Source organism: Schistocerca nitens, chromosome 2 (genome assembly GCF_023898315.1).
Source record: "Schistocerca nitens isolate TAMUIC-IGC-003100 chromosome 2, iqSchNite1.1, whole genome shotgun sequence".
In the NCBI taxonomy this organism is placed as follows: Eukaryota; Metazoa; Arthropoda; class Insecta; order Orthoptera; family Acrididae; genus Schistocerca; species Schistocerca nitens.
This window is the reverse complement of record NC_064615.1, coordinates 545,279,801-545,301,825: the sequence shown is the minus strand read 5'-3', so window position 1 is coordinate 545,301,825 and position 22,025 is coordinate 545,279,801. Positions and strand designations below refer to the sequence as shown.

Sequence of the window (22,025 nt, the reverse complement as noted above, 5' to 3'; positions counted from 1 at the left end):
TTTAGTGGACATTGGATAAGAATACCGGATATCGGACCTGATTTATGATTTTATTCGGTAACTCACTGCAGAAATAGTTCAACAAAACACTCTTAATGGAACAAAAGTGATAGTCGGAAAGATATTTTCAAAGGTACGACAGCGAGCTATGGTATGGCTATAACTGTTCACACTTTACACAGTATAAGAGAAGTATCCCATAGTTTGGGAGGTGGTAGTTTTGACGAAAACATAAGCAAAATGTCCCGAAGATATGGGGTCTAAGATACATACTTTCAGAGCACGTGTACTTGGTGATACTGTAAACCGTCTTCACAGTTCATTTCAAGTGCAGCATATACGTTAATTCTAACAAAACAGGTATGTATTTTGAACAGCTTATGAAAAACATTTGCGTTGTCGTTTTTTCTCTGAAACTGCCAGAACACTGATGCCTGCTGTTTCACAAAGAAAATGCCAAACTCCATTTTGAACACCTCCTTTACTGATGGCTCACAAGTGTAGGTCTTAAGTAATAGCTTGTAAAACTACGACACCGTGCAGCACGTATTTTCCAGCTACTTGGTTTCATAAATTTAAAACCATTATTACAACTATATGTACTTGTGAAATTAATCATAAATGATATTTTATGAGACTGTAATATATGATGAAAGAATAAATAACAAATAATGATGTCAAGTCGTTGTAGTAAATAGTCTGGAAATGACAGGGATGTTATATTTGTATGACACGGGTCATACATTTCATGTAACAATAATATCGTTGGGGTAAGAACGCACGGATGATGAGTTGCGACCAATCTGCGTTTTGGTACAGACATGTGTCTTGGGGCAGATATGACAAATTGTGCTGGAATTGGTGTTATAATAAGGGGGAAGCTAAGATATAAGTGAGGGAGCACGCGTATGTGCGTGGTACATGACGCAAGAAAGTTTTTAGAGTTAATGATAAAAGCAGTGTGGCCCATGTTTATTCAAGTTCATCGCTAATCAAAAGAGCCTACTGTCTATACTGAATTTCATAAATAGCATTACATCGTACTGCAAGCAACTCATCGCAAAGTAAATCCAGTAGTTTTATAGTTGTGTTATACGCATGCCAGTATAATAGTAGCTTTCCTGGTTCAAAAAATAGCTCTGAGCACTATGGGACTCAACATCTGAGGTCATCAGTCCCCTAGAACTTAGAACTACTTAATCCTAACTAACCTAAGGACATCACACACATTCATGCCCGAGGCAGGATTCGAACCTGCGACCGTAGCGGTCGCGCGGTTCCAGACTGAAGTGCCTAGAACCGCTCGACCAGCCCGTCCGGCAGCTTTCTTGGGACATTAGATTGGTCCAGTCAAACCACCAACGTAGTCCTGTCCTCTCATCATAACTTCCGAGAAAGTCTCAAGGGAAAAATATAGATAAAAAAGATCCGTTAAATTGAGAACTAATTTTCAATCAAGTAGTCATTGTAATAGAAAGCTGTAGTAACTATGGTTCTTCATATGGTGCAGCACTGCTATGCTAACACAGACAATCAGTTGAACCGAAAAGTTATATGGTGCAATACATGTTTGAGTGACAAAACTATACTGGCTATCTTGAAGCCAAGTTAATTTTATGATTTTATGTGTTGTTCTGTAAATAACATATCTCTACATAACATTAGTACAGGCAGTAGGTTGTTGCCTTGAAGGAAGGTTTCTACGGCACTATTCGAATAGTATCTGATAAGGATAAGGAATTAATTACTTCCGGTCACGACTAAAGATATTTTCAAAGACACAGCTTCATCGTTATTTGCGTGACGGTATATAGTATCTACAAAGTGTTGGTAGTCGCAATTAAAATTTTTATTAGAATTATTTCATCACAGATTAACGTCTTTAGTGTTCATTTTACGCGTGTTTTTTACATCGAAGCTCGCGCAAGCGCATTTTATTTATTTACCGCATTACCTTTGTTAAAGTATTTACTTGAATTCAGTGTAATTAGCTATTTACCAAAGGCAGCTTTCAATCGTTTTTGAGATGTAAAACCTTTTATTCTGATTTCTAAGTTTATTCATACAACTTTGTGATACCTAATCACGGTTTCCTACAGTAAGACTGCCACTCGTAGCCTTTCTTTTTTTTTACGTTTATAAAGTTTTGTATACAGCAAATACTCGTGCAATAACGAATGGGTTGGAACTGTCTAAATAGTATCGGTAAGAATCGACTTCCATATTACATGCTTTGTTTATATTTATTGTGCAACAGTTTTATGCACAGGAGAGTATATGTGAGTATCATGTTACGATACGACAAGAATATAATGTGGTCCAAGTGTTTTAACGCTTGCTTACTGCACTCTGCTGATGATTCGATACAACAAATAGCTTACAGTGGACGAGATAAGCTTCACAATAGCAATGATTAACAAGTGCTCATTCGAAATAAGATATGCATTTTAAAGTCTTCTGGATTGTATTTCATTTTTTTTCGGTCAATCGACTAACTTTCTATACATGGAAATAGCTTTTCGCATTGATTAATACATGAGAAATTTTGTAAAATAGGGGTAAGAAAAAAATGTTTATCGTGAATGACAGATAATAAATTCTGCTAATACTTACCAGCAACAAGCAACAAAGCAGCCTTCATTGTACTCGACAAAAACTACTACTGCTCTCTGCGTTATATTTTCATTTATATACGTTTAATACCCGATGGCATCATCGAATGTTATCGTAAAGTTCCCGCCTGATTTTCCGTTCCTGGAACTCTGGTTGCAGCAACTAGCAGCAGATTGACTTTCCTTGTGCTTGAAAAGATCTGTTGTCGTTCGCTATGTCAAACGTATTATCAGCATTACAACTACAGCATTGAATGAAACTGGTTACCATACTTTAGGCACAGGCTGGAAAGGAAAATTTTTTGTCTCTCAATGAAGCCATCTTTTAATGTCGTACGGCTCGAATGCTGATGAAAGGAGGTGAACAGATGTCAGTGATATTTATACCATTCACCGTCCGGTATAAAGAGCTTTCCATTTTGAAGAGGAAACTCTTGTGCATAGAGGAACTTCAGTTCCTAGATACTACAGTCTAGTTACCAATCTTAGAATCATACGAGGGAGTGTTCTCTAGAGACTACGTAAGCAGTTTCCACCATCTTCTAAATTTTTTTATTATTCTTAGACGTAATGTTGTGTTTTTTGCAGCATTTGTAATTTTTTCTAGATCTACACCTCTACGTTCAGTATAATACATTAAATCTATTTGAAATATGTGGTTAATTCTTTAGCTACAGACTGTTATACATCTAACTTCCCGTGGATTAAATCTGGGAGCGCCATATCGTATGGGCACGTAAAATTCCCCTCCTTAAAAAATCTTTTTGCGTGTAAAGAGCAACCAACCGACGCCTTCTGTAGACACTAGCAGTCAAATGAAAGGCTAGACGAGCATTGTTTGTTAGGATTGAGTCTAGCAACACAATTCAAAACGGAAATACCGTATATCTGTTATAACTCCAGAGAAACGGCACTTAACGACTCTTAGGAAATACACCCTATATAAAGTACTGACGCTTTTGTGATACTGCGTTGGTCGTGCGCCATAGTAAGTAATAATTTAACACAAGACAAAGTTGTGACTTGGAAAATGGGAAAAAGCTTCAATTCAGCAGAGTAAACTTTGTAATGCAGAAAAAGACTGGAGCACATAAAAAGTGGATAAGAAATAAGGAAATATTTTAAAGATCAAATACCCATCTGGCTAAAAAGCGAAAAAGTGTAAATTGTTTCGAATTACAACTTTGTCCCCCACCCTTCTGTTAGAGGGAAAGTCACACAAGGAACGACTTAGAGAGAAAGAGTCGAAGCTTGACACATCACTAACAGCTCCACACACGGAACACATACGTACTTAACATGATAAGTGTTTAATTGTTTTAGGTTTTAGTGTAAATGGCATACCAGTTATGTATGTAGTACATTCTGCCACGTTGAAGTTAATTATGTCACATTCTCCTTAGAAAAATGAAGTGAAATATTTTTCCTTTTGATGCCTTTAACCTCGCATTTTGCAAAAACAGACAAAATGTCTGGTGGGATACTGCAATCACTGGTTATACAATGTTACTTATAATCCGTCATGATTGCAAAAATGTTTATTCACGTAGCTGGTTTCTGTCCGTCTAGAACCATCTTCAGATATGCAAATTTCAGTTACAGGAGTAACCTGTCCTCACACAGCAACATTCACATGCTGCGTCCAGCTGAAAACTCCGGTATGATCTCGAGGGCTCTGGACAGTCTGTCGCACCACACTGGCTCTTCTCTTCTGGAACTGCCTCGTACTCTGTGACAAATGAGTGGACAGATGTGTCAACAAAGATGAATTCTCTGAAACCTTCTGTAGAAGTCTTATTATTTACTGTTGGTACTGAAAATGAAAGACACTCCCTGCCCTACAGAGCACACGTACTTCTATTCCTGCAGCCCCTGCAGAAAATGAACAGGAAGTCACGAATGTAGACTTCCTTTGATTACATCCCTATTAACAGTATAGTATCAGTTTTGTTCGTGATCTTTTAACTACTTCATCTTCGCCTTGTTTACAAACAAAGTGACGGGCTACTTTTGTACTTTTTACAAACGAGGGACAGCTTTGACAACGAACTTCCGGAACCGCACGAAACCATGTATAAAGTAACACCCGATCATAGAAAAACCAGTGGTCTGTATAATTTTCATGCAAAACGTTGCATTCTACCATAAGCAGCATTTTAATAGAGAGAAATAAAGTAACAAGATGTAACTGAAAGGTAAATAGGGAACTTTAAGAATATTAACATGTAATTCAATGACGTCAGTGTAACATGCACTTTCAGTCAACAGTGCAAAAAAAACTCTGCCTAAAGTATTTAAATAGCTCAAAACACACATATCCTACACACCTGATAGTGCTTATACGAATTCTCATTCTGCAGATGCGGAAGTGTTTAAAACAATCCAGACGAGAACAAAGTCAACACCTCATTAGATCCACGTTTCTATATCCGCAATCACTTCCATATTTTATCAGTCCAACAAACAACGGGACATTAATTACATTTTTAAATGATATACCGGACGGTGAATGGTATAAATATCACTGACATCTGTTCACCTCCTTTCATCAGCATTCGAGCCGTACGACATTAAAAGATGGGCTTTATTGAGAGAAAAAAATATTCCTTTCCAGCCTGTGCCTAAAGTATGGTAACCAGTTTTATTGAATGCTGTAGTTGTAATGCTGATAATACGTTTGACATAGCGAACGATAACAGACCTTTTCAAGCACAAGGAAAGTCAATCTGCTGCTAGTTGCTGCAACCAGAGTTCACGGAACGGAAAATCAGGAGGAAACTTAACGATAACATTCGATGATGCCATCGGGTATTTAAACGTATATAAATGAAAATATAACGCAGAGAGCAGTAGTAGTTTTTGTCGAGTACAATGAAGGCTTCTTTGTTGCTTGTTGCTGGTAAGTATTGGCAGAATTAATTATCTGTCATTCACGATAAACATTTTTTTCTTACCCCTATTTACATAATTTCTCATGTATTAATCAATGCGAAAAGCTATTTCCATGTATAGAAAGTTAGTCGATTGGCCGAAAAAAAATGAAATACAATCCAGAAGACTTTAAAATGCATATCTTATTTCGAATGAGCACTTGTTATCTTCGCTATTGTGAAGCTTATCTCGTCCACTGTAAGCTGTTTGTTATATCGAATCATCAGCAGAGTGCAGTAAGCAACTGTTAAACCACTTGGACCACATTATATTCTTGTCGTATCGTAACATGTTACTCACATATACTCTCCTGTGCATAAAACTGTTGCACAATAAATATAAACAATGCATCTAATATGGAGATCGATTCTTACCGATACTATTTAGACAGTTCCAACACATTCGTTATTGCACGAGTATTTGCTGTGTACAAAACTTTATAAATGTAATAAAAAAGAAGGCTACGAGTGGCAGTCTTACTGTAGGAAACCGTGATTGGGTATCACAAAGTTGTATGAATGAACTTAGAAATCAGAATAAAATGTTTTCAATCTCCAAAGCGATTGAAAGCTGCCTTTGGTAAATAGCTAATTACACTGAGTTCATGCAAATACTTTAACAAAGGTAATGCGGTAAATAAACAAATGCGCTTGCGTGAGCTTCGATGTAAAAAACACGCGTAAAATGAACACTAAAGACGTTAATCTGTGATGAAATAATTCTAATAATAATTTTAATTGCGACTAGCAACCTTCGTAGATACTGTATTGCGTCACGCAAATAATGATAAAGCTGTGTCTTTGAAAATATCTTTAGTCGTGACCGGAAGTAATTAATTCCTTATCCTTATCAGATACTATTCGAATAGTGCCGTAGAAACCTTCCTTCAAGGCAACAACCTACTGCCAGTACTAATGTTATGTAGAGATATGTTATTTACAGAACAAAACATAAAATCGTAAAATTACCTTGGCTTCAAGAAAGCCAGTATAGTTTTGTCACTCAAACATGTAATGTACTTATATCACTTTTCGTTTTAACTGATTGTCTGTGTTAGCATAGCAATGCTGCACCATATGAAGAACCATAGTTACTACAGCTTTCTATTACAATGACTACTTGATTGAAAATTAGTTCTCAATTTAACGGAAGTTATGATGAGAGGACAGGACTACGTTGGTGGTCTGACTAGACCAATCTAATGTCCCAAGAAAGCTGCCGGACGGGCTGGTCGAGCGGTTCTAGTCACTTCAGTCTTGAACCGCGCGACCGCTACGGTCGCAGGTTCGAATCCTGCCTCGGGCATGAATGTGTGTGGTGACCTTAGGTTGGTTAGGATTAAGTAGTTTTAAGTTCTAGGGGACTGATGACCTCAGATGTTGAGCCCATAGTGCTCAGAGCTATTTTTTGAACCAAGAAAGCTACTATTATACTGGCTTGCGTATAACACAACTATAAAACTACTGGATGTATCTTACTTTGCGATGAGTTGCTTGCAGTACGATGTAATGCTATTTATGAAATTCAGTATAGACGGTAGGCTCTTTTGATTAGCGATGAACTTGAATAAACTTGGGCCACACTGCTTTTTTCATTAACTCTAAAAACCTTCTTGCGGTCATGTACTACGCACATACACGTGCTCCCTCACTTATATCTTAGCTTCCCCCTTATTATAACACCAATTCCAGCACAATTTGTCATTTCTGCCCCAAGAAACATGTCTGTACCAAAACGCAGATTGGTCGCAACTCATCCCTCCGTCCGTTCTTACGCCAACGATATTACTGTTACATGAAATGTATGACCCGTGTCATACAAATATAACATCCCTGTCATTTCCAGACTATTTACTACAACGACTTGACATAATTATTTGTTATTTATTCTTTCATCATATATTACAGTCTCATAAAATATCATTGATGATTAATTTCATAAGTACATATAGTTGCTAAAATGGTTTTAAATTTATGAAACCAAATAGCTGGAAAATACGTGCTGCACGGTGTCGTAAGTTTACAAGCTATTACGTAAGACCTACATTTGTGAGCCATCTGTAAAGGAGGTGATCAAAATGGAGTTTGGTATTTTCTTTGTGAAACAGCAGGTATCAGTGTTCTGGCAATTTCAGAGAAAAAACGACAACGTAAATGTTTTTCATTAGCTGTTCAAAATACATACTTGTTTTGTTAGAATTAACGTATATGATGCACTTGAAATGAACTGTGAAGACGGTTTACAGTATCACCAACTACACGTAGCTCTAAAAATATGTATCTTAGACCTCATGTCTTCGGGACATTTTGCTTCTGTTTTTGTCCAAACTACCACCTACCAAACTATGGGATACTTCTTTTACACTGTGTAAAGTGTGAACAGTTATAGCCATATCATAGCTCGCTGTCGTACCTTTGAAAATATCTTTCCGACTATCACTTTTGTTCCATTAAGAGTGTTGTGTTGAACTATTTCTGCAGTGAGTTACCGAATAAAATCATAAATCAGGTCCGATATCCGGTATGTTTTGTCACTCTTTCTACCTAAGGTTTTCTTCTGCTGGAACGGGAGAAAGTTGTGTATAGGACATTAAAGACATCTTCTTAGATCCAGATACATTTCCACTACTGAACGGTATTAGTTTCTACTTGTTCGATCAGTTACGTCAATGTCGACTAGCTGGGTCTTTTGACACAATTCAACGAAACCTAATTCTGTGGTGAATCAGATTCGGAAAAGCGAAATCAGTACTTCGACCGTCTCTCCTAGATTTTTCGAGAGGGTGTCAGTACGGTCAAAGAGTGACTTAATAAGTGAAGTAGATGTGTATATTGTACCCATACATGTTAAGGTTTTTGGTCAGATCGGCTAGTGAGTGATTAATTTAAATATCATAGCTGCTTTCAGGTTTTGCTTTTAACAAGTCTCCGAAGTCTTTAAACGTGTATTGAAGCTCTTAATGTTTTGACAGAAACTTAGTAACGTATCACTCGAACTGTGACGGGTCTTTGCATTTCACTGAAAACTTAAAGGCACATACAGGTCTAAAATGCAGTTTGCAAATACTCGTAGATTTGACCATTTTGTGTTTCACACCCTCGTAACAAAAGGATGTGAATATTCGATCTTGACAGCTGCAATACACTGTAGTTAATTTCCTGATATTTCTTCTGATGGGGAATTCTTTCTCCGTATCCAGTAACATTCTATTGACACTGAAACACGTTGAATTTGTAACTGCCCTATGATCACTGAGCTTCTCTTTCATAACAACTGATACGCGAACTCTGAGTCTGTTAGCTGTAAGAGATTGGCATCTGTAACTAAAATGCCAGAGGTGCTTGTCAGATATGAAATGAAATGAGCGTATGGCATTTGTCAGAGAAATTGCCCAGAACAGTCTCACACAAATCCTGCCTGTGGCACCAGGTTTAATCAAATGGCTCTACTATTTAATTTTTTCCCATGCGGTCGTCTGTTTCGTCCTCACTGCAATTAAAAAACCAGAAAATGTAAATCATAGAATATAATTTCAGCTATTCAAGGATAATATTTTTGGAGTATCTTCTTACGCATTTCATACCGCCTTCAAAATACGGAGATTGAGTCAATTCACAACGTTTGCTTGTGCACATTGAACTGTAACGTAAGATGTCACGTGCCTCTATGACATGTTTCGGTGTGCTGGCTGAAAAATTTTCTCATGCGTTACATTTCAAATGTTTCTGTAAAAACTATAACAGGGACTTACAAACTTAAGATGTACTGCAATAATGAACAGCAACGAAAAATGTGCTACAAGTCACTAACTAAACAAGCTACTAACAAAGGGATTAAAGATAGGTAAAGATAAGTACGAACAAGCATATAAAAAACAATGTTAAACAATAAGTAGCATAAACAAAAAAAAACTGGGGGAGAATCATAAAAGAATTATAAAGCCAAATACTGGCCACATAATAGACGCTACTGAAGAAAGCGAGTGCAGTGAAACAACTATTATATTCTTTACAGAAAACTACGTAGTGAAACTGACAAGTATCCAACAAAACAGTTGCATAATAAAGTAAAACTGCAATTACTTGAAACACATTTCTTGACCACAGAGTATAAAGAGAAGTACAAGAGCCCTAAAGTTACCATATTGAGATCTCATTCCAAAGAACAGAAGGAAACATGTCCAGTCATATTAAGAGCAAACTACAGATCCAACAGTGAGAGGATGTATTGTGTTCTTGGCAGATGCCATCGTACCGAAGAACATTTAACTGCATGGAGGGGTGGACACGGTCCTCAAGCACAAACGCATAGTAGTTTAGATCGATTATGGCTTCCATTATGAAGATTCATCGACACGAATACATTCCTCAGACCATAACGCTCCCTCACTCATTGCAGGTTGTTTGCCTTGAGACGTTTCACGCCCTACACGCCACCCGCCTTATACCCGATCGAGCATAAAACGTCTTTCGCCTCAAACGGCCGCTCAAAGCAGGTCCGGTTCAGGTATTGGAGTGAAAATTGAAGCCTTCGTCGCTGGTGAACAGCAGTCGACGTGAGCGTACGGATCAGGAACCTACTGTGGACAGCGGAAAACAACGACTTTCGCGCGCTAATCGTTGTGCAGACACTGCTGGTAGCCCCGTGGTTCATCTGGGGCGTCTTTCCCTCAACTGTACCATGCCCGTTCATCTCCGCAGCTGGCTCTCACTTCTGTCATCTATGGTCAATGTTGCCCCACTGGTCATGCTGTCACTTTTCGATAGTGCAGTATTACCATGCACACTTCACTTTAAGCAGAGTGACACTTGAACAGTTTACAAACTGAGGCGTGCATCCACTCTCTGCCTGAAAGGCAATAATCATACCCCTTTGGACGTCAGATAAATAGCTTCGTTTCTGCATTATGACAACGATTGCACTGTCCCCCGCGGCTCCCTGATGATCTTTACATAGCCTCCAGCGTTAATACTGAGCCCTACCGTCATTGAGTGGTTATCCCGCGTTGAAGTCGAACAAAGGCGGTGGTCACATTCCTGTGACGGAACCGTGTATGCACTAGTGTCTTGGACTTAACGTAGATAGTGAAATGATCCTGATGTCGCCCATCGTACAATATCCGGAATATCACAAGAAGTTATGTGAGACGCTCCAAGCAAGGCTGTCACTTCTTTGCCTCTCAGTTTAGTTTGAATGTAACGGAAAAACAAACAAAAACTAATGGCACCCATTAATCTTCTCTATCATGTGAGTTTTAGAGGACGGAACAGGGACAATATTTTAATAGGTTACGTTCATTATCTTGATGAGGAGCAAAAGACTTTACAGAGCCGTCCACTTGGAGATATGTGTGCTTTCCAGTGAAACCCCAGCTACATGATCGTAACGAGGAAGGCTTCCAGCTTCTGCAATACCTTTTCATTCTTTACTACTAAGGGTAGAGCGGGCTGTCTGATGTCAAAACTAATGAAGAACCTAACTTTATCAGCCAAATATCTGGCTAGCCTTCAGTGTGGCAGAGCCTTACTAAAAAGGCAAACCTTCCCAAATACAAGTGAGGAAAGAACTAATATTGTGAATTTAATTATGAGATAATAACAATCCAACAAGAACTTGAAAGACCACTATAATTGTATATTCGAACACGAAATTAATTACGAGAAATTGTCCGACATGAGCATAGCGTGCATGTCACTGTTGATTCGTTCTTTTTTTATTTTCAGGGACGAGTGGACTGTTCAAGTAACACATACACTCCTGGAAATTGAAATAAAAACACCGTGAATTCATTGTCCCAGGAAGGGGAAACTTTATTGACACATTCCTGGGGTCAGATACATCACATGATCACACTGACAGAACCACAGGCACATAGACACAGGCAACAGAGCATGCACAATGTCGGCACTAGTACAGTGTATATCCACCTTTCGCAGCAATGCAGGCTGCTATTCTCCCATGGAGACGATCGTAGAGATGCTGGATGTAGTCCTGTGGAACGGCTTGCCATGCCATTTCCACCTGGCGCCTCAGTTGGACCAGCGTTCGTGCTGGACGTGCAGACCGCGTGAGACGACGCTTCATCCAGTCCCAAACATGCTCAATGGGGGACAGATCCGGAGATCTTGCTGGCCCGGGTAGTTGACTTACACCTTCTAGAGCACGTTGGGTGGCACGGGATACATGCGGACGTGCATTGTCCTGTTGGAACAGCAAGTTCCCTTGCCGGTCTAGGAATGGTAGAACGATGGGTTCGATGACGGTTTGGATGTACCGTGCACTATTCAGTGTCCCCTCGACGATCACCAGTGGTGTACGGCCAGTGTAGGAGATCGCTCCCCACACCATGATGCCGGGTGTTGGCCCTGTGTGCCTCGGTCGTATGCAGTCCTGATTGTGGCGCTCACCTGCACGGCGCCAAACACGCATACGACCATCATTGGCACCAAGGCAGAAGCGACTCTCATCGCTGAAGACGACACGTCTCCATTCGTCCCTCCATTCACGCCTGTCGCGACACCACTGGAGGCGGGCTGAACGATGTTGGGGCGTGAGCGGAAGACGGCCTAACGATGTGTGGGACCGTAGCCCAGCTTCATGGAGACGGTTGCGAATGGTCCTCGCCGATACCCCAGGAGCAACAGTGTCCCTAATTTGCTGGGAAGTGGCGATACGGCCCCTACGGCACTGCGTAGGATCCTACGGTCTTGGCGTGCATCCGTGCGTCGCTGCGGTCCGGTCCCAGGTCGACGGGCACGTGCACCTTCCGCCGACCACTGGCGACAACATCGATGTACTGTGGAGACCTCACGCCCCACGTGTTGAGCAATTCGGCGGTACGTCCACCCGGCCTCCCGCATGTCCACTATACGCGCCATTCGACGACCAACACCGCGGTTCCTGGTGTGTCCGCTGTGCCGTGCGTGTGATCATTGCTAGTACAGCCCTCTCGCAGTGTCTGGAGCAAGTATGGTGGGTCTGACACACCGGTGTCAATGTGTTCTTTTTTCCATTTCCAGGAGTGTATATAGCATACAGTAGTGTTGGAGTGCTAAGTGGGAGAGTTTCATTAACATCCATTAGACGAAATAGCCATCTGTAACTACGTTCACTGACTTTTACAGCACTGGTAGCAGTGGCGGAGGTCCACGGACAACCAGATGAGTCGACCACCGCCAACATCGGGAATGAGACTCTAAGCACCGGCAATATCACGGCTGAGAGTAGATTTCTGGGGAGGTCGTCCTACACGGAAGATGACGATGATACCATTTGTGTCGCAGCAGACAACAAGTTCTACTTGTATGCTAATTCGTTGAAGCTGTATTCTTGCTACAACCAACTACCGAAAGGTAAGTTACTTCAAACAGAAGCCGGCCGAAGTGGCCGTGCGGTTAAAGGCGCTGCAGTCTGGAACCGCAGGATCGCTACGGTCGCAGGTTCGAATCCTGCCTCGGGCATGGATGTTTGTGATGTCCTTAGGTTAGTTAGGTTTAACTAGTTCTAAGTTCTAGGGGACTAATGACCTCAGCAGTTGAGTCCCATAGTGCTCAGAGCCATTTGAACCATATTACTTCAAACAGAACTGTTTTCTGTTCAAAATTGACAAGATGAAACCAGTTTGTTCAGCATAAAAATTCGCGAATGGTCCCACAGCGTAAGTGAAAATATGAGTGAAATCAAATCATCAAGGAACAGTGGCTACCCTTGCCTCACCGAAATTACGAAATTGCAACTCTTCATGATTCTCCACCAAAACCATTCAGAGCAATTTGCTGCGCATATTTAGTCCACCTTTTATAGTCATTTTCTTGCCCCTTAAAACTGCTGCATGTTTTTCACTACACACCCTTGAATTCTTTTAGGAGGATTATGTCGTATAACACTACATGTAGTACGCAGTGGGCCATAGTTTCAACATTTTACGAAAAGATATTTTAACAGGCGACGGAAGTTGCCACAAGTGCCGCGGTCTGTAGCGTGTGGTTAATTTTCACAGTGAATGAGTTGGCAGTGAAGTACACACACCTATACTAAGCTTAACACTATAAACCGATAGGCAATGTACACTTTTCTTCATACCCTGTAGAATGCCGACAACTGGATTAGTGTGTATAAACAACACCCGTCATACGCTTAGGAACAAGTAGAAATAGTCTTGCAAGTTTAAAGAAGTTAAAAATTTAACGACGCGTTGACATAGAGACGAAGAATTAGGTGAACTGGGCAATGATAAGTGAACGTACTGGACTACATCTTATCGGAAACATCAGGTTGGCATTAAATTAGGGCACAGACTCATTCATTGTCTTAGTGAGAGATCTACTATGTAATATCGGACCGAAATATATGCTACTTATAGGCGATGACACACTGTACTAGCAATCAACCGTATAACCATTGCAAAAAATTTCCCAAATATCGGGCATTTATATGGTAAATAGCAGCATGCCACACATTTTAATTAGTAGTCAGTGAAGTTTGAAAAAAGAACCTGATAAAAGCACGTTACTTGGGCCAGACCAAAATATCGCGAAACAGGAAGATGTGGGGTTGTCGTATTACTGGTTAAGATTTCCACTGCGTTAGAAGTTGTGCCTGCACGCGTGTTGGTTAGTACAAGAGAACATGTATAGTAAGTTTGTTACTATATAACCACGACATTATTTAGTTTGGCTTTTCGTGGCCACTGCTGTAAGGAGGCTGATACATTGCAGTCATCAAGAACAGTGGTTAAGGAAAACGCACCATCTATCGAAGCTTTCACAAGAGCTGTGCTTATAGTGTGAAATTGCTCATCGTGTCCTAGCAAAATATCACGATTAAAACTCATGATGAGCCGACCGAAATGCCCCAGTCCCACGTGCAATAATATTGCGGACGATTAATAAACAGAAGCTGGCCTCGCATCTCACACAAAGCTGAAGCCCGTAACTTCACAGGGATCGTGCAGAGTAACATGGGCGCAATTCAAAGAGAATAATTCTTCAAACTCTAATAAAATGTGAATCTTCTAGAGTTGGGGAAAACTGAAGGTTTCACCACTAGAAACGTTTGGTGTCTCTCAAAACAAATAACATTTTGGTGATCTTGCGCTCTCCAAACTTGGCATTCTGAGTGATGGAGAAAGGTACCTAATTCATTCAGTGTTTCTACAGGGTGATTGCGTCGTTTAGCATCCGCAGTTCTGACTTTGACGATAGCTTCTGACAGTACGGCGAAATTGTAAATTCTTTGTGATTGCGTTTATCTGTTGTCTATTCAAGTCTAATAATTGAATTTATGTCAGCGATGAGTCTCTATCTGTGTCCTTTGATGTTGGTGACTATTAAGTATCACGAAGTCCCATCACAAATCAGCAATCAACTATCCCGTTATCTGTCGAAACGGCAAAGATGATTTTACTTCAGTCCCACTTCTGACTAATAATTCCAACCGTAAAACTTTTAAACTTCAGATCGTCTTTAAGATAACCTAGCAGCGCTTAACATGCATACTACTATTGCAAGAGTACAAGAGAGAAATGAAGTTAACATCTCCATTGCCGAGTTACATTGTAGTCACCGCAATCTTACAGCTCGATGGGGCTACAACCCTCTTCTAGGAAAAATGTTATCTTTGGTCAATTTATGGTCTGGTGTTTAACCTTAGTAAGTAATAATTTCTTGAATTCATTCTGTTTCGTATCATATGGTATTCTTTCATTCAGTCCTTTCTTTATGATAAGCATTAGTATTTACATAACACTGTTGTTAATTAAACTGTCAAGAGTGTAAATTTTGTTGTCAGTAGCTGTCATCACTGTCAAGATGACTGATTTTTCTATTTCTTTTTGCAACAAAATGGTGTTCGTTATGGGTTGGGCGAACGTTTGGACGGCGTAATACCGTTCCTGACCTGTACACGAAGGACAGAGTAAACGCATTTCATCCCGTCACGTTGGATCGTTCTACTGTTAAGATGGTCTCACGTACGAAAAAAGTTTTATGGTTACTGTGGACATGTGTTGCTCACTGAATGCTTCGCACGCCAGGAGCATTACCCTCCTAGAGGAACGTGGTTCTAGTGACATCCTTAAACTTTCTAAATAAGCTATAAGTCAGGTTTATTCGCGTCGCCAATCTTCCAACGGTCTGCTATAGTACCTGTAAGAATAGGAACCCTGTAACATAGCACACTGTGTGACCCCACATGATCTCTGATACACGACCGTAACATAATCTTGTCACAATGCTGACAGTGAAATTCGTGCTATGTAAAAAAGTTGAAGACTTACTGTTGTCTTATCACTAGTAAAATTAATCTGCTATGTTATTTTTGTACTTCCTATCTTTACTAAAGCACATTCCTCTTCATTGCAGTGTACGTGGTGAAACCAAAGAGTCAATGCAAACCATACCTGTCAGATTGTCCCAGGAACTAGGAGTATTGCAAATCAGTTGGCTCAGATTGAATCTTCTGCGAGGGAGTGGGGAATAAATAGCTGGACTGCTGACTGAAGACATCTGCTGTTTCCAGAGGAGCCAAGAAACTGGAAGAGTGTCAGAACTTGACTCTTATACTTAAAAATAACCGGTCAAATCTACACATCCCATTCTGTGTCAGTTTCTGATTAGTTCACGACATGCAGTAAATACCATTACTGTAAAGATTAGTACTAAAAACTTTGTATTTGTATTCTTTTTATGTTTCTGTTGTTTCTATAACAGTTGTATGTCGCCGCAATAAGAGTGTAGTTTCATGACGTCAACTGTTATATTAAACGGTAGAAGATATTTCTCTACCTACAGGTTCACGTAAATACTGACAAACTACGGCTTGTTATTAATAACATCAAATGCATTTCATCCGTTATCCACGCTGACCTCCTATATTCCCAATGTCCACTTCCAACCCTAACACACTGCCTGCCACGAGGACACCGGCGGCCACAGCAAAGACTCACGACTGACGCCACGGCTGGGCCTTACCTGGCCTGGGAAATAAGTGAAAAGTTTGTAATCCAGAAGAAATAGTGTCATATCTCACGGTTTTATATACATTTATTGCAAGCTATTTGAAATAGTGCGCCAAGATGCGTGTTCGCATTATCGAAGTAGTACAAGTGACCGTGTACCGTCTCAGTAACTAGATCTTGTCGATTGAAGCGTAAGTAAAGGTGCGTGCCGAAAAGTAATGCCTCTGAATCTTTATATGGGAAAACTTATAAAGCTTTTTAAATAAAATAAACTTTATTAACACTCTACATCCTCATTGTTCCTGTCACTATGTTTATCCAAACGATAGAACAGTTTCTTGATACCCTCACTGTAGAATGTTTGACTTTGTTGAAGGCGCCATAACATTATTTCTACTTGCTCCGCTTCATCACTATCAAAGTGAAACCCTCTAAAAAGTTTTCATCGAGTTTTGGAAAAAGATGACGGGCTGATGGGGCATAGTCGGGGTGTATGGAAGATGATCTCTTACCTCATATACAAGGTGTCGGGTTGATACACATGTCGCATGTACATGCTGTGTCGTTGTCATGATGAAGGAAAGTTAGCTCCATCTGTGCAAGAACTCTTCCAATTCGTCTTTTCAGTTTCTTGAAGGAATACAACAGGCAGTATCTCGAGCTCTGTTACAGTTACGTAACACACGGCCATGTCACACGCTACAGTACATAGCCCTCGATCGGCAGGGGGTAGCAATTGCGTTATGGAATGGTGAAGGTCTACCGAGTAATATGCACGACGCGTATTAGGGTAACCTGCATTGTAAACACAATGAAAAACTCGGAGGCATACATCCCGTCTTATCAATACTTTCTTTCATTTTTTCTTGGGTAACATCAGATATAAAAAAAAAAAGTATGATGCAAAACGAATGCTACTAAATTGTGTTACACCAATAAACAGAAAGATAAATCGAGACAGGTAAGAAAATCGTTATCAGTTAGATTAAGGAAACCATACATTAATCATAAATTTATTCTGCTAGTACTAAAATTATATGTAAATTCCAAATGGCCACAAAACACATAATTTGCTTGATAGGAATAGACAACAGCGCACACGATTAAGAAAAAATGCAGCACGTCACGGTAGACATTTGATTTCTCATCCCAGTTCTAGACAAAAGTGTATCTACCTAACCTTAGTCCGACTCGCTGGTTAACAGAAATGCTTTTCAGGAAATGAGGCTCTGGTAATGCTGTTACTGCATGCAGCGGAGCTAAGAACAAGTAGCACTAATTCTGGGCTGAGGTGGAGCTCTCCCATTAGCTCGGTGAGACGAGAAAATGCCACGGGAATCGGAGACTCAGATGTTCAAGTTTAGTTTGCTCCAAACATTCTTTTTCAGTTAAAGCATCAAACAGTATCCAGTTGAAACCTCCAATTGTGGTACGTTATCTCTTTCTATTTGTCTTTATTTTAACATTAAGACATAACATAAACTTCTTACATATAAAACGTCTGTTTTACTCTGTCCATGAGTTAATTAAAAACAGTTGAAAATAATAGTGCACACAATAACATCGTCGGTATCCAATGAGGTACAAAAGATGCATTACGTAGGGGACAATAAATTGCACATTACGTTACACATTCTAATTCCATTCTAGACATCCATCGTGCAAGCTTATCTTCACAGTTCTGGTACGTAGACACACGAACAAATTTCACTTTCGGAAAGGCGTTCAACTACCTTGCTTTTGCAAATTTCGCAACTAACTGCATCATACGTTACTGGAACCTACACAACACGTCTGCTTCAACTTTTGTCCAGTTTCCCTCCCCCCTCCACTCACACACCGAATTAGGCTCCAGTGGATTAAAGTCGGGAGATTGTAGAGTCGAGAACATCGAAAATCCATGATTGATCCATTTCCTTGGAGATTCTTCTATTCCAATGTGTGGCAGTGTACCATCGTTCCGAAACATAAAGTGTTACTGAATACGAAGAGAAACTTTTCAAACGCATCATGTAATGTATTGAAACGTCCCCTTAGAACTATTTTATACATGACTGTGCTTAAGCTGAAACACAATATTTTTAGCGCAACGCAATCTGACTTTCAAAAATCCATACAAAAGAATGGCCCTGACTAACATTAACCTATACGTTTCACAAATCACTTACCTCACAAAAATCTTGGTTACTCGAGCTACTGCAATAAAGCGAGCGCCACTACTGCCAGCTAAATAAAAGATTCAAACTACTGAAGGTACTAACTACTGATAGGCTCAGTTACCAAATGAAAGATTTTAATAGAGAACAAACAATGTATTTACCTTCATAGTCATAATATATATAGCAGTTCAAGACAAATTTCAAAACTCCGCCATCTCTCTCCCCACATCCACCACTGCTGGCGGCTCACCTCCAACTGCCTAACACTACAATGGCGAGTATTACAACAATGCAAAGCAGCCACAGACTGCACACAGCACAGCCAGTGATTTTCATATTGAGCGCTACGTGGCGTTACCAATAAGAAAACATAAACAGCCTACTTACATAGCCCCCATGCTCCCCACAAAAAATTTTACAAATTTTTTTGGGCACTGGCCAATACAGATTTGAAAAAATTTTTCATAATTACAGTAAGAAAGATATGAAATGCACACACTTCTTAATACAATGTTGGTCAAAAGCTAAAATTTTCTCACAGTCCATAAAGATAGTCCTAATCATTCATCATAATAGTAATTACATTTTTTTACAAAGTCTCATTAGTAAAAGAAATTGCACACAGAAGTAGTGGATTTCCATGCAGTCTTGAAGAAGTAGTGTTGTCCTTCCAACGGAAAGACAGAGCTGACTCTTGACATGCTGACAGGAAATGGGCCACAACAGAGCAAACCCACAGCGGAGTCAATCGAAGTTTTGAAGAATATCGTTTGGTAGGTCATCACAGAGCAGACCCACTGCAGTCCTGGTACAGATTACGGCATTGGTGGGCCACCAGAGGTGCAGACCCACTGCAGTCCTTGTAGAAATAATTGTACTGGTGAGTCAGCAAAGATGCAGACCCACTGTAGTCCTTGTAGATTTTTCGGTACTGGTGGGCCACCAGAGGTGCAGACCCACTGCAGTCCTTGTAGAAATAATGGTACTGGTGAGTCAGCAAAGGTGTAGACCCACTGTAGTCCTTGTAGAAATGGCCAGCAGCCATCTGTTGTGACTGTGCAGGTGCACAATCACCATTGAAGAGTCTTGCGGACAATATAGCAAGTCCATAACCACCACTTGTGCACTCACAAAGTTTTTGAAATTGTCCTTAGAACCAGCAATGCTGTTATCCAGTCCCTTGCTGAATTATTAACACACGTGCAAACACTAACAGTCCCTACTTCTCACATATTGTCCATATACTATGACCAACAGAAACGTGTGCAGTGAAATGTAACTTACAAGTTACTTAATTTGATGAACTGGTGTCAATTACAATTTTATAACATAAGAATACAATTACAAAGGTATAAAATATATCATTAAAGAACATAACAATACAGATAACATTTGTAGTAATAGGGGCTTTACAAAAGAATCGAAATAACACATACATCAGTGTTACAGGAATTATGAAATAAGTAAATAAATAAAATAATGAGAATAGTTCTTGAAACATTAATTTCACACATGAGCATTGAAACAAAACAGAATTAATAATGTCTATACACCTTTATGAAGAAAATAACATAGTATTTGAAAAATTCTACAACATAAATATTATTAGCTAGACAGATAAAGACAGGAAAAACACAAATACACAAGGGAACAAAAACACATAGTGGGATAACACAAGGAAAGGACAGGGTTTATTTTACTGCAGTATTTTGCATGGAGGGAAAACATTTTCTTATATCTTCTCAATGCATTTCTTCCAATTCTTCATAGTTAGTTTCTTATATAGTCTACCCCCTCTTAAGCTAACTTAAATCTACTGAGCTCAGATGCTAAACTAAGGAACGAGACAAGGCAGCAGCACAAAACAATTAACACAAACAGCAATGATAAAAAATACAAAAGGCAAAGCAAGCAGCATAAATTACAACTAATATAAGGCAATGAGCAGCAAACAAGAAAAATAAATCAGTAGTAAAACTGGCTTAACAGAGTAACACAAAGTCAAATTCAGTAACACTATGCCTGGCAAACAGCAGCAGCACTGCAAAAACATATCTAAACATGACATAGCTGAAGCAGAAAAAGTATTACACTAAAAATGGCCATGTCTAATACCTATGTCACATCTTAACACTACAGTGATGCATCACGATAACTTACTCTAGCAAAAAAAAAAAAATTACCAAGTAGTTGAAAAGAAAATTATGTATGCAGTTACTGTTATTAATCCCTTCTTATTGTTTTTTCCTTTCCAAGTGCTCCTTTTTCGAAGAACGTGGATCATAAAATTATTATTTTATAGATCTGTTGATAGAAAGTTTTCACATTAGCAAATGCATTTAATTTTATTTTATAAAACCAATGCTGCAACATAGCTGGAAAACAGATATCAAATGAAATAAGCAACTATGTACAAAGCATAAAAATATCATTCAATAGTCATGTGGCATTACATAAGTTAGTAGAAATTCTCTCAATTCTCGTAGAAATACGCTTGTCATAATCTGGTGTGCAGATGTAAGTATCTTTCCAAGTAATGAGCGTGTCGTACTTGCGATGCTTTCTACAAAGGAATGTCAACAGCGAGGATAATGGCCTCCTTTTTTTTTCACCTAATGGCTTTTTCTCCGGGCGGCTGTCGCCCAGCTGGGTACCCACAACGCATTCCGTGCAGGTGGTCACTTAACTTTCTTACCGAAATATTTACGACCCCAGTTTCCGCTACAGTGACAGTCTCATATAAAAAATTTCACAGGTCAAGAATTTGCGTTACAAATGTGTAGAAACAAAATCCTGTAAATATAACAGCATCCAAAAAAATTTTCGCCAGCATTGTGATACATTCACGCATATACACACATTTCATAACTCTTAAAGTACGATTCTTGGTTTCCAACAACCTTTTTCACAAACCAGAGTCCCTAAACACTACTCATTATTCCTTACCTTTTTACACATATACATATTCGTCGACACTTCTTCAATATTTCCTCATAACAGATACGTAGCATAATCAAATAACTCATATAGTATCAGCTTATTAATCATAAACATACCTCAGCAGCATAATACACATCGTCGTCGTAATAATATCATAACATCTGAGTCAATTCTCAAAATCGTCGTAGCTTCCTCCAATAATTTCAGTACCTAAAAAAATTCTCTGCTTATTTCAAAAGAGTCATCTACCTCAAGCGTACTTTAAAAATCATAATGTCATACCAAATACATCATTCAAAGCTCTCATAGTATCACAATGGTTCCAAAAAAATATGAACAGTTCACGAAGTACAGACAAAATACAATTTCATAAGTGTGAAGTTATCCAACTGTGTAATTACGTAAACATCTGTCACTGATGTAGTA

General features: G+C 39.4%; 2 protein-coding genes across 12 annotated transcripts in view; one reads left to right on the top strand and one right to left on the bottom strand.

Moving 5' to 3' along the window:
- Window positions 1-22,025, bottom strand: part of LOC126236552 (uncharacterized) — a 325,419-nt gene that overhangs the window by 278,598 nt on the left and 24,796 nt on the right. For 3 of the 9 annotated variants that reach the window (XM_049945965.1, XM_049945964.1, XM_049945961.1), the window contains exon 1: window positions 2,614-2,680. The exons of 2 other annotated variants lie outside the window; for them this stretch is intronic. In XM_049945965.1, the coding sequence (XP_049801922.1) occupies window positions 2,614-2,641 (28 nt within the window). In that variant the 5' untranslated portion in view covers window positions 2,642-2,680. Of the gene's footprint in view, window positions 1-2,613; window positions 2,681-22,025 lie in introns of those variants that run through there. 4 more of the 9 variants (XR_007544945.1, XR_007544944.1, XM_049945960.1 and 1 more) reach the window with 3 other exon arrangements.
- The window catches only part of LOC126236547 (uncharacterized), a 342,194-nt gene continuing 325,637 nt past the window's right edge, over window positions 5,469-22,025 (top strand). For 2 of the 3 annotated variants that reach the window (XM_049945945.1, XM_049945955.1), the window contains exon 1: window positions 5,469-5,511. In XM_049945945.1, the coding sequence (XP_049801902.1) occupies window positions 5,484-5,511 (28 nt within the window). In that variant the 5' untranslated portion in view covers window positions 5,469-5,483. Of the gene's footprint in view, window positions 5,512-12,667; window positions 12,783-22,025 lie in introns of all 3 variants that reach the window. The other variant, XM_049945953.1, reaches the window with a different exon arrangement.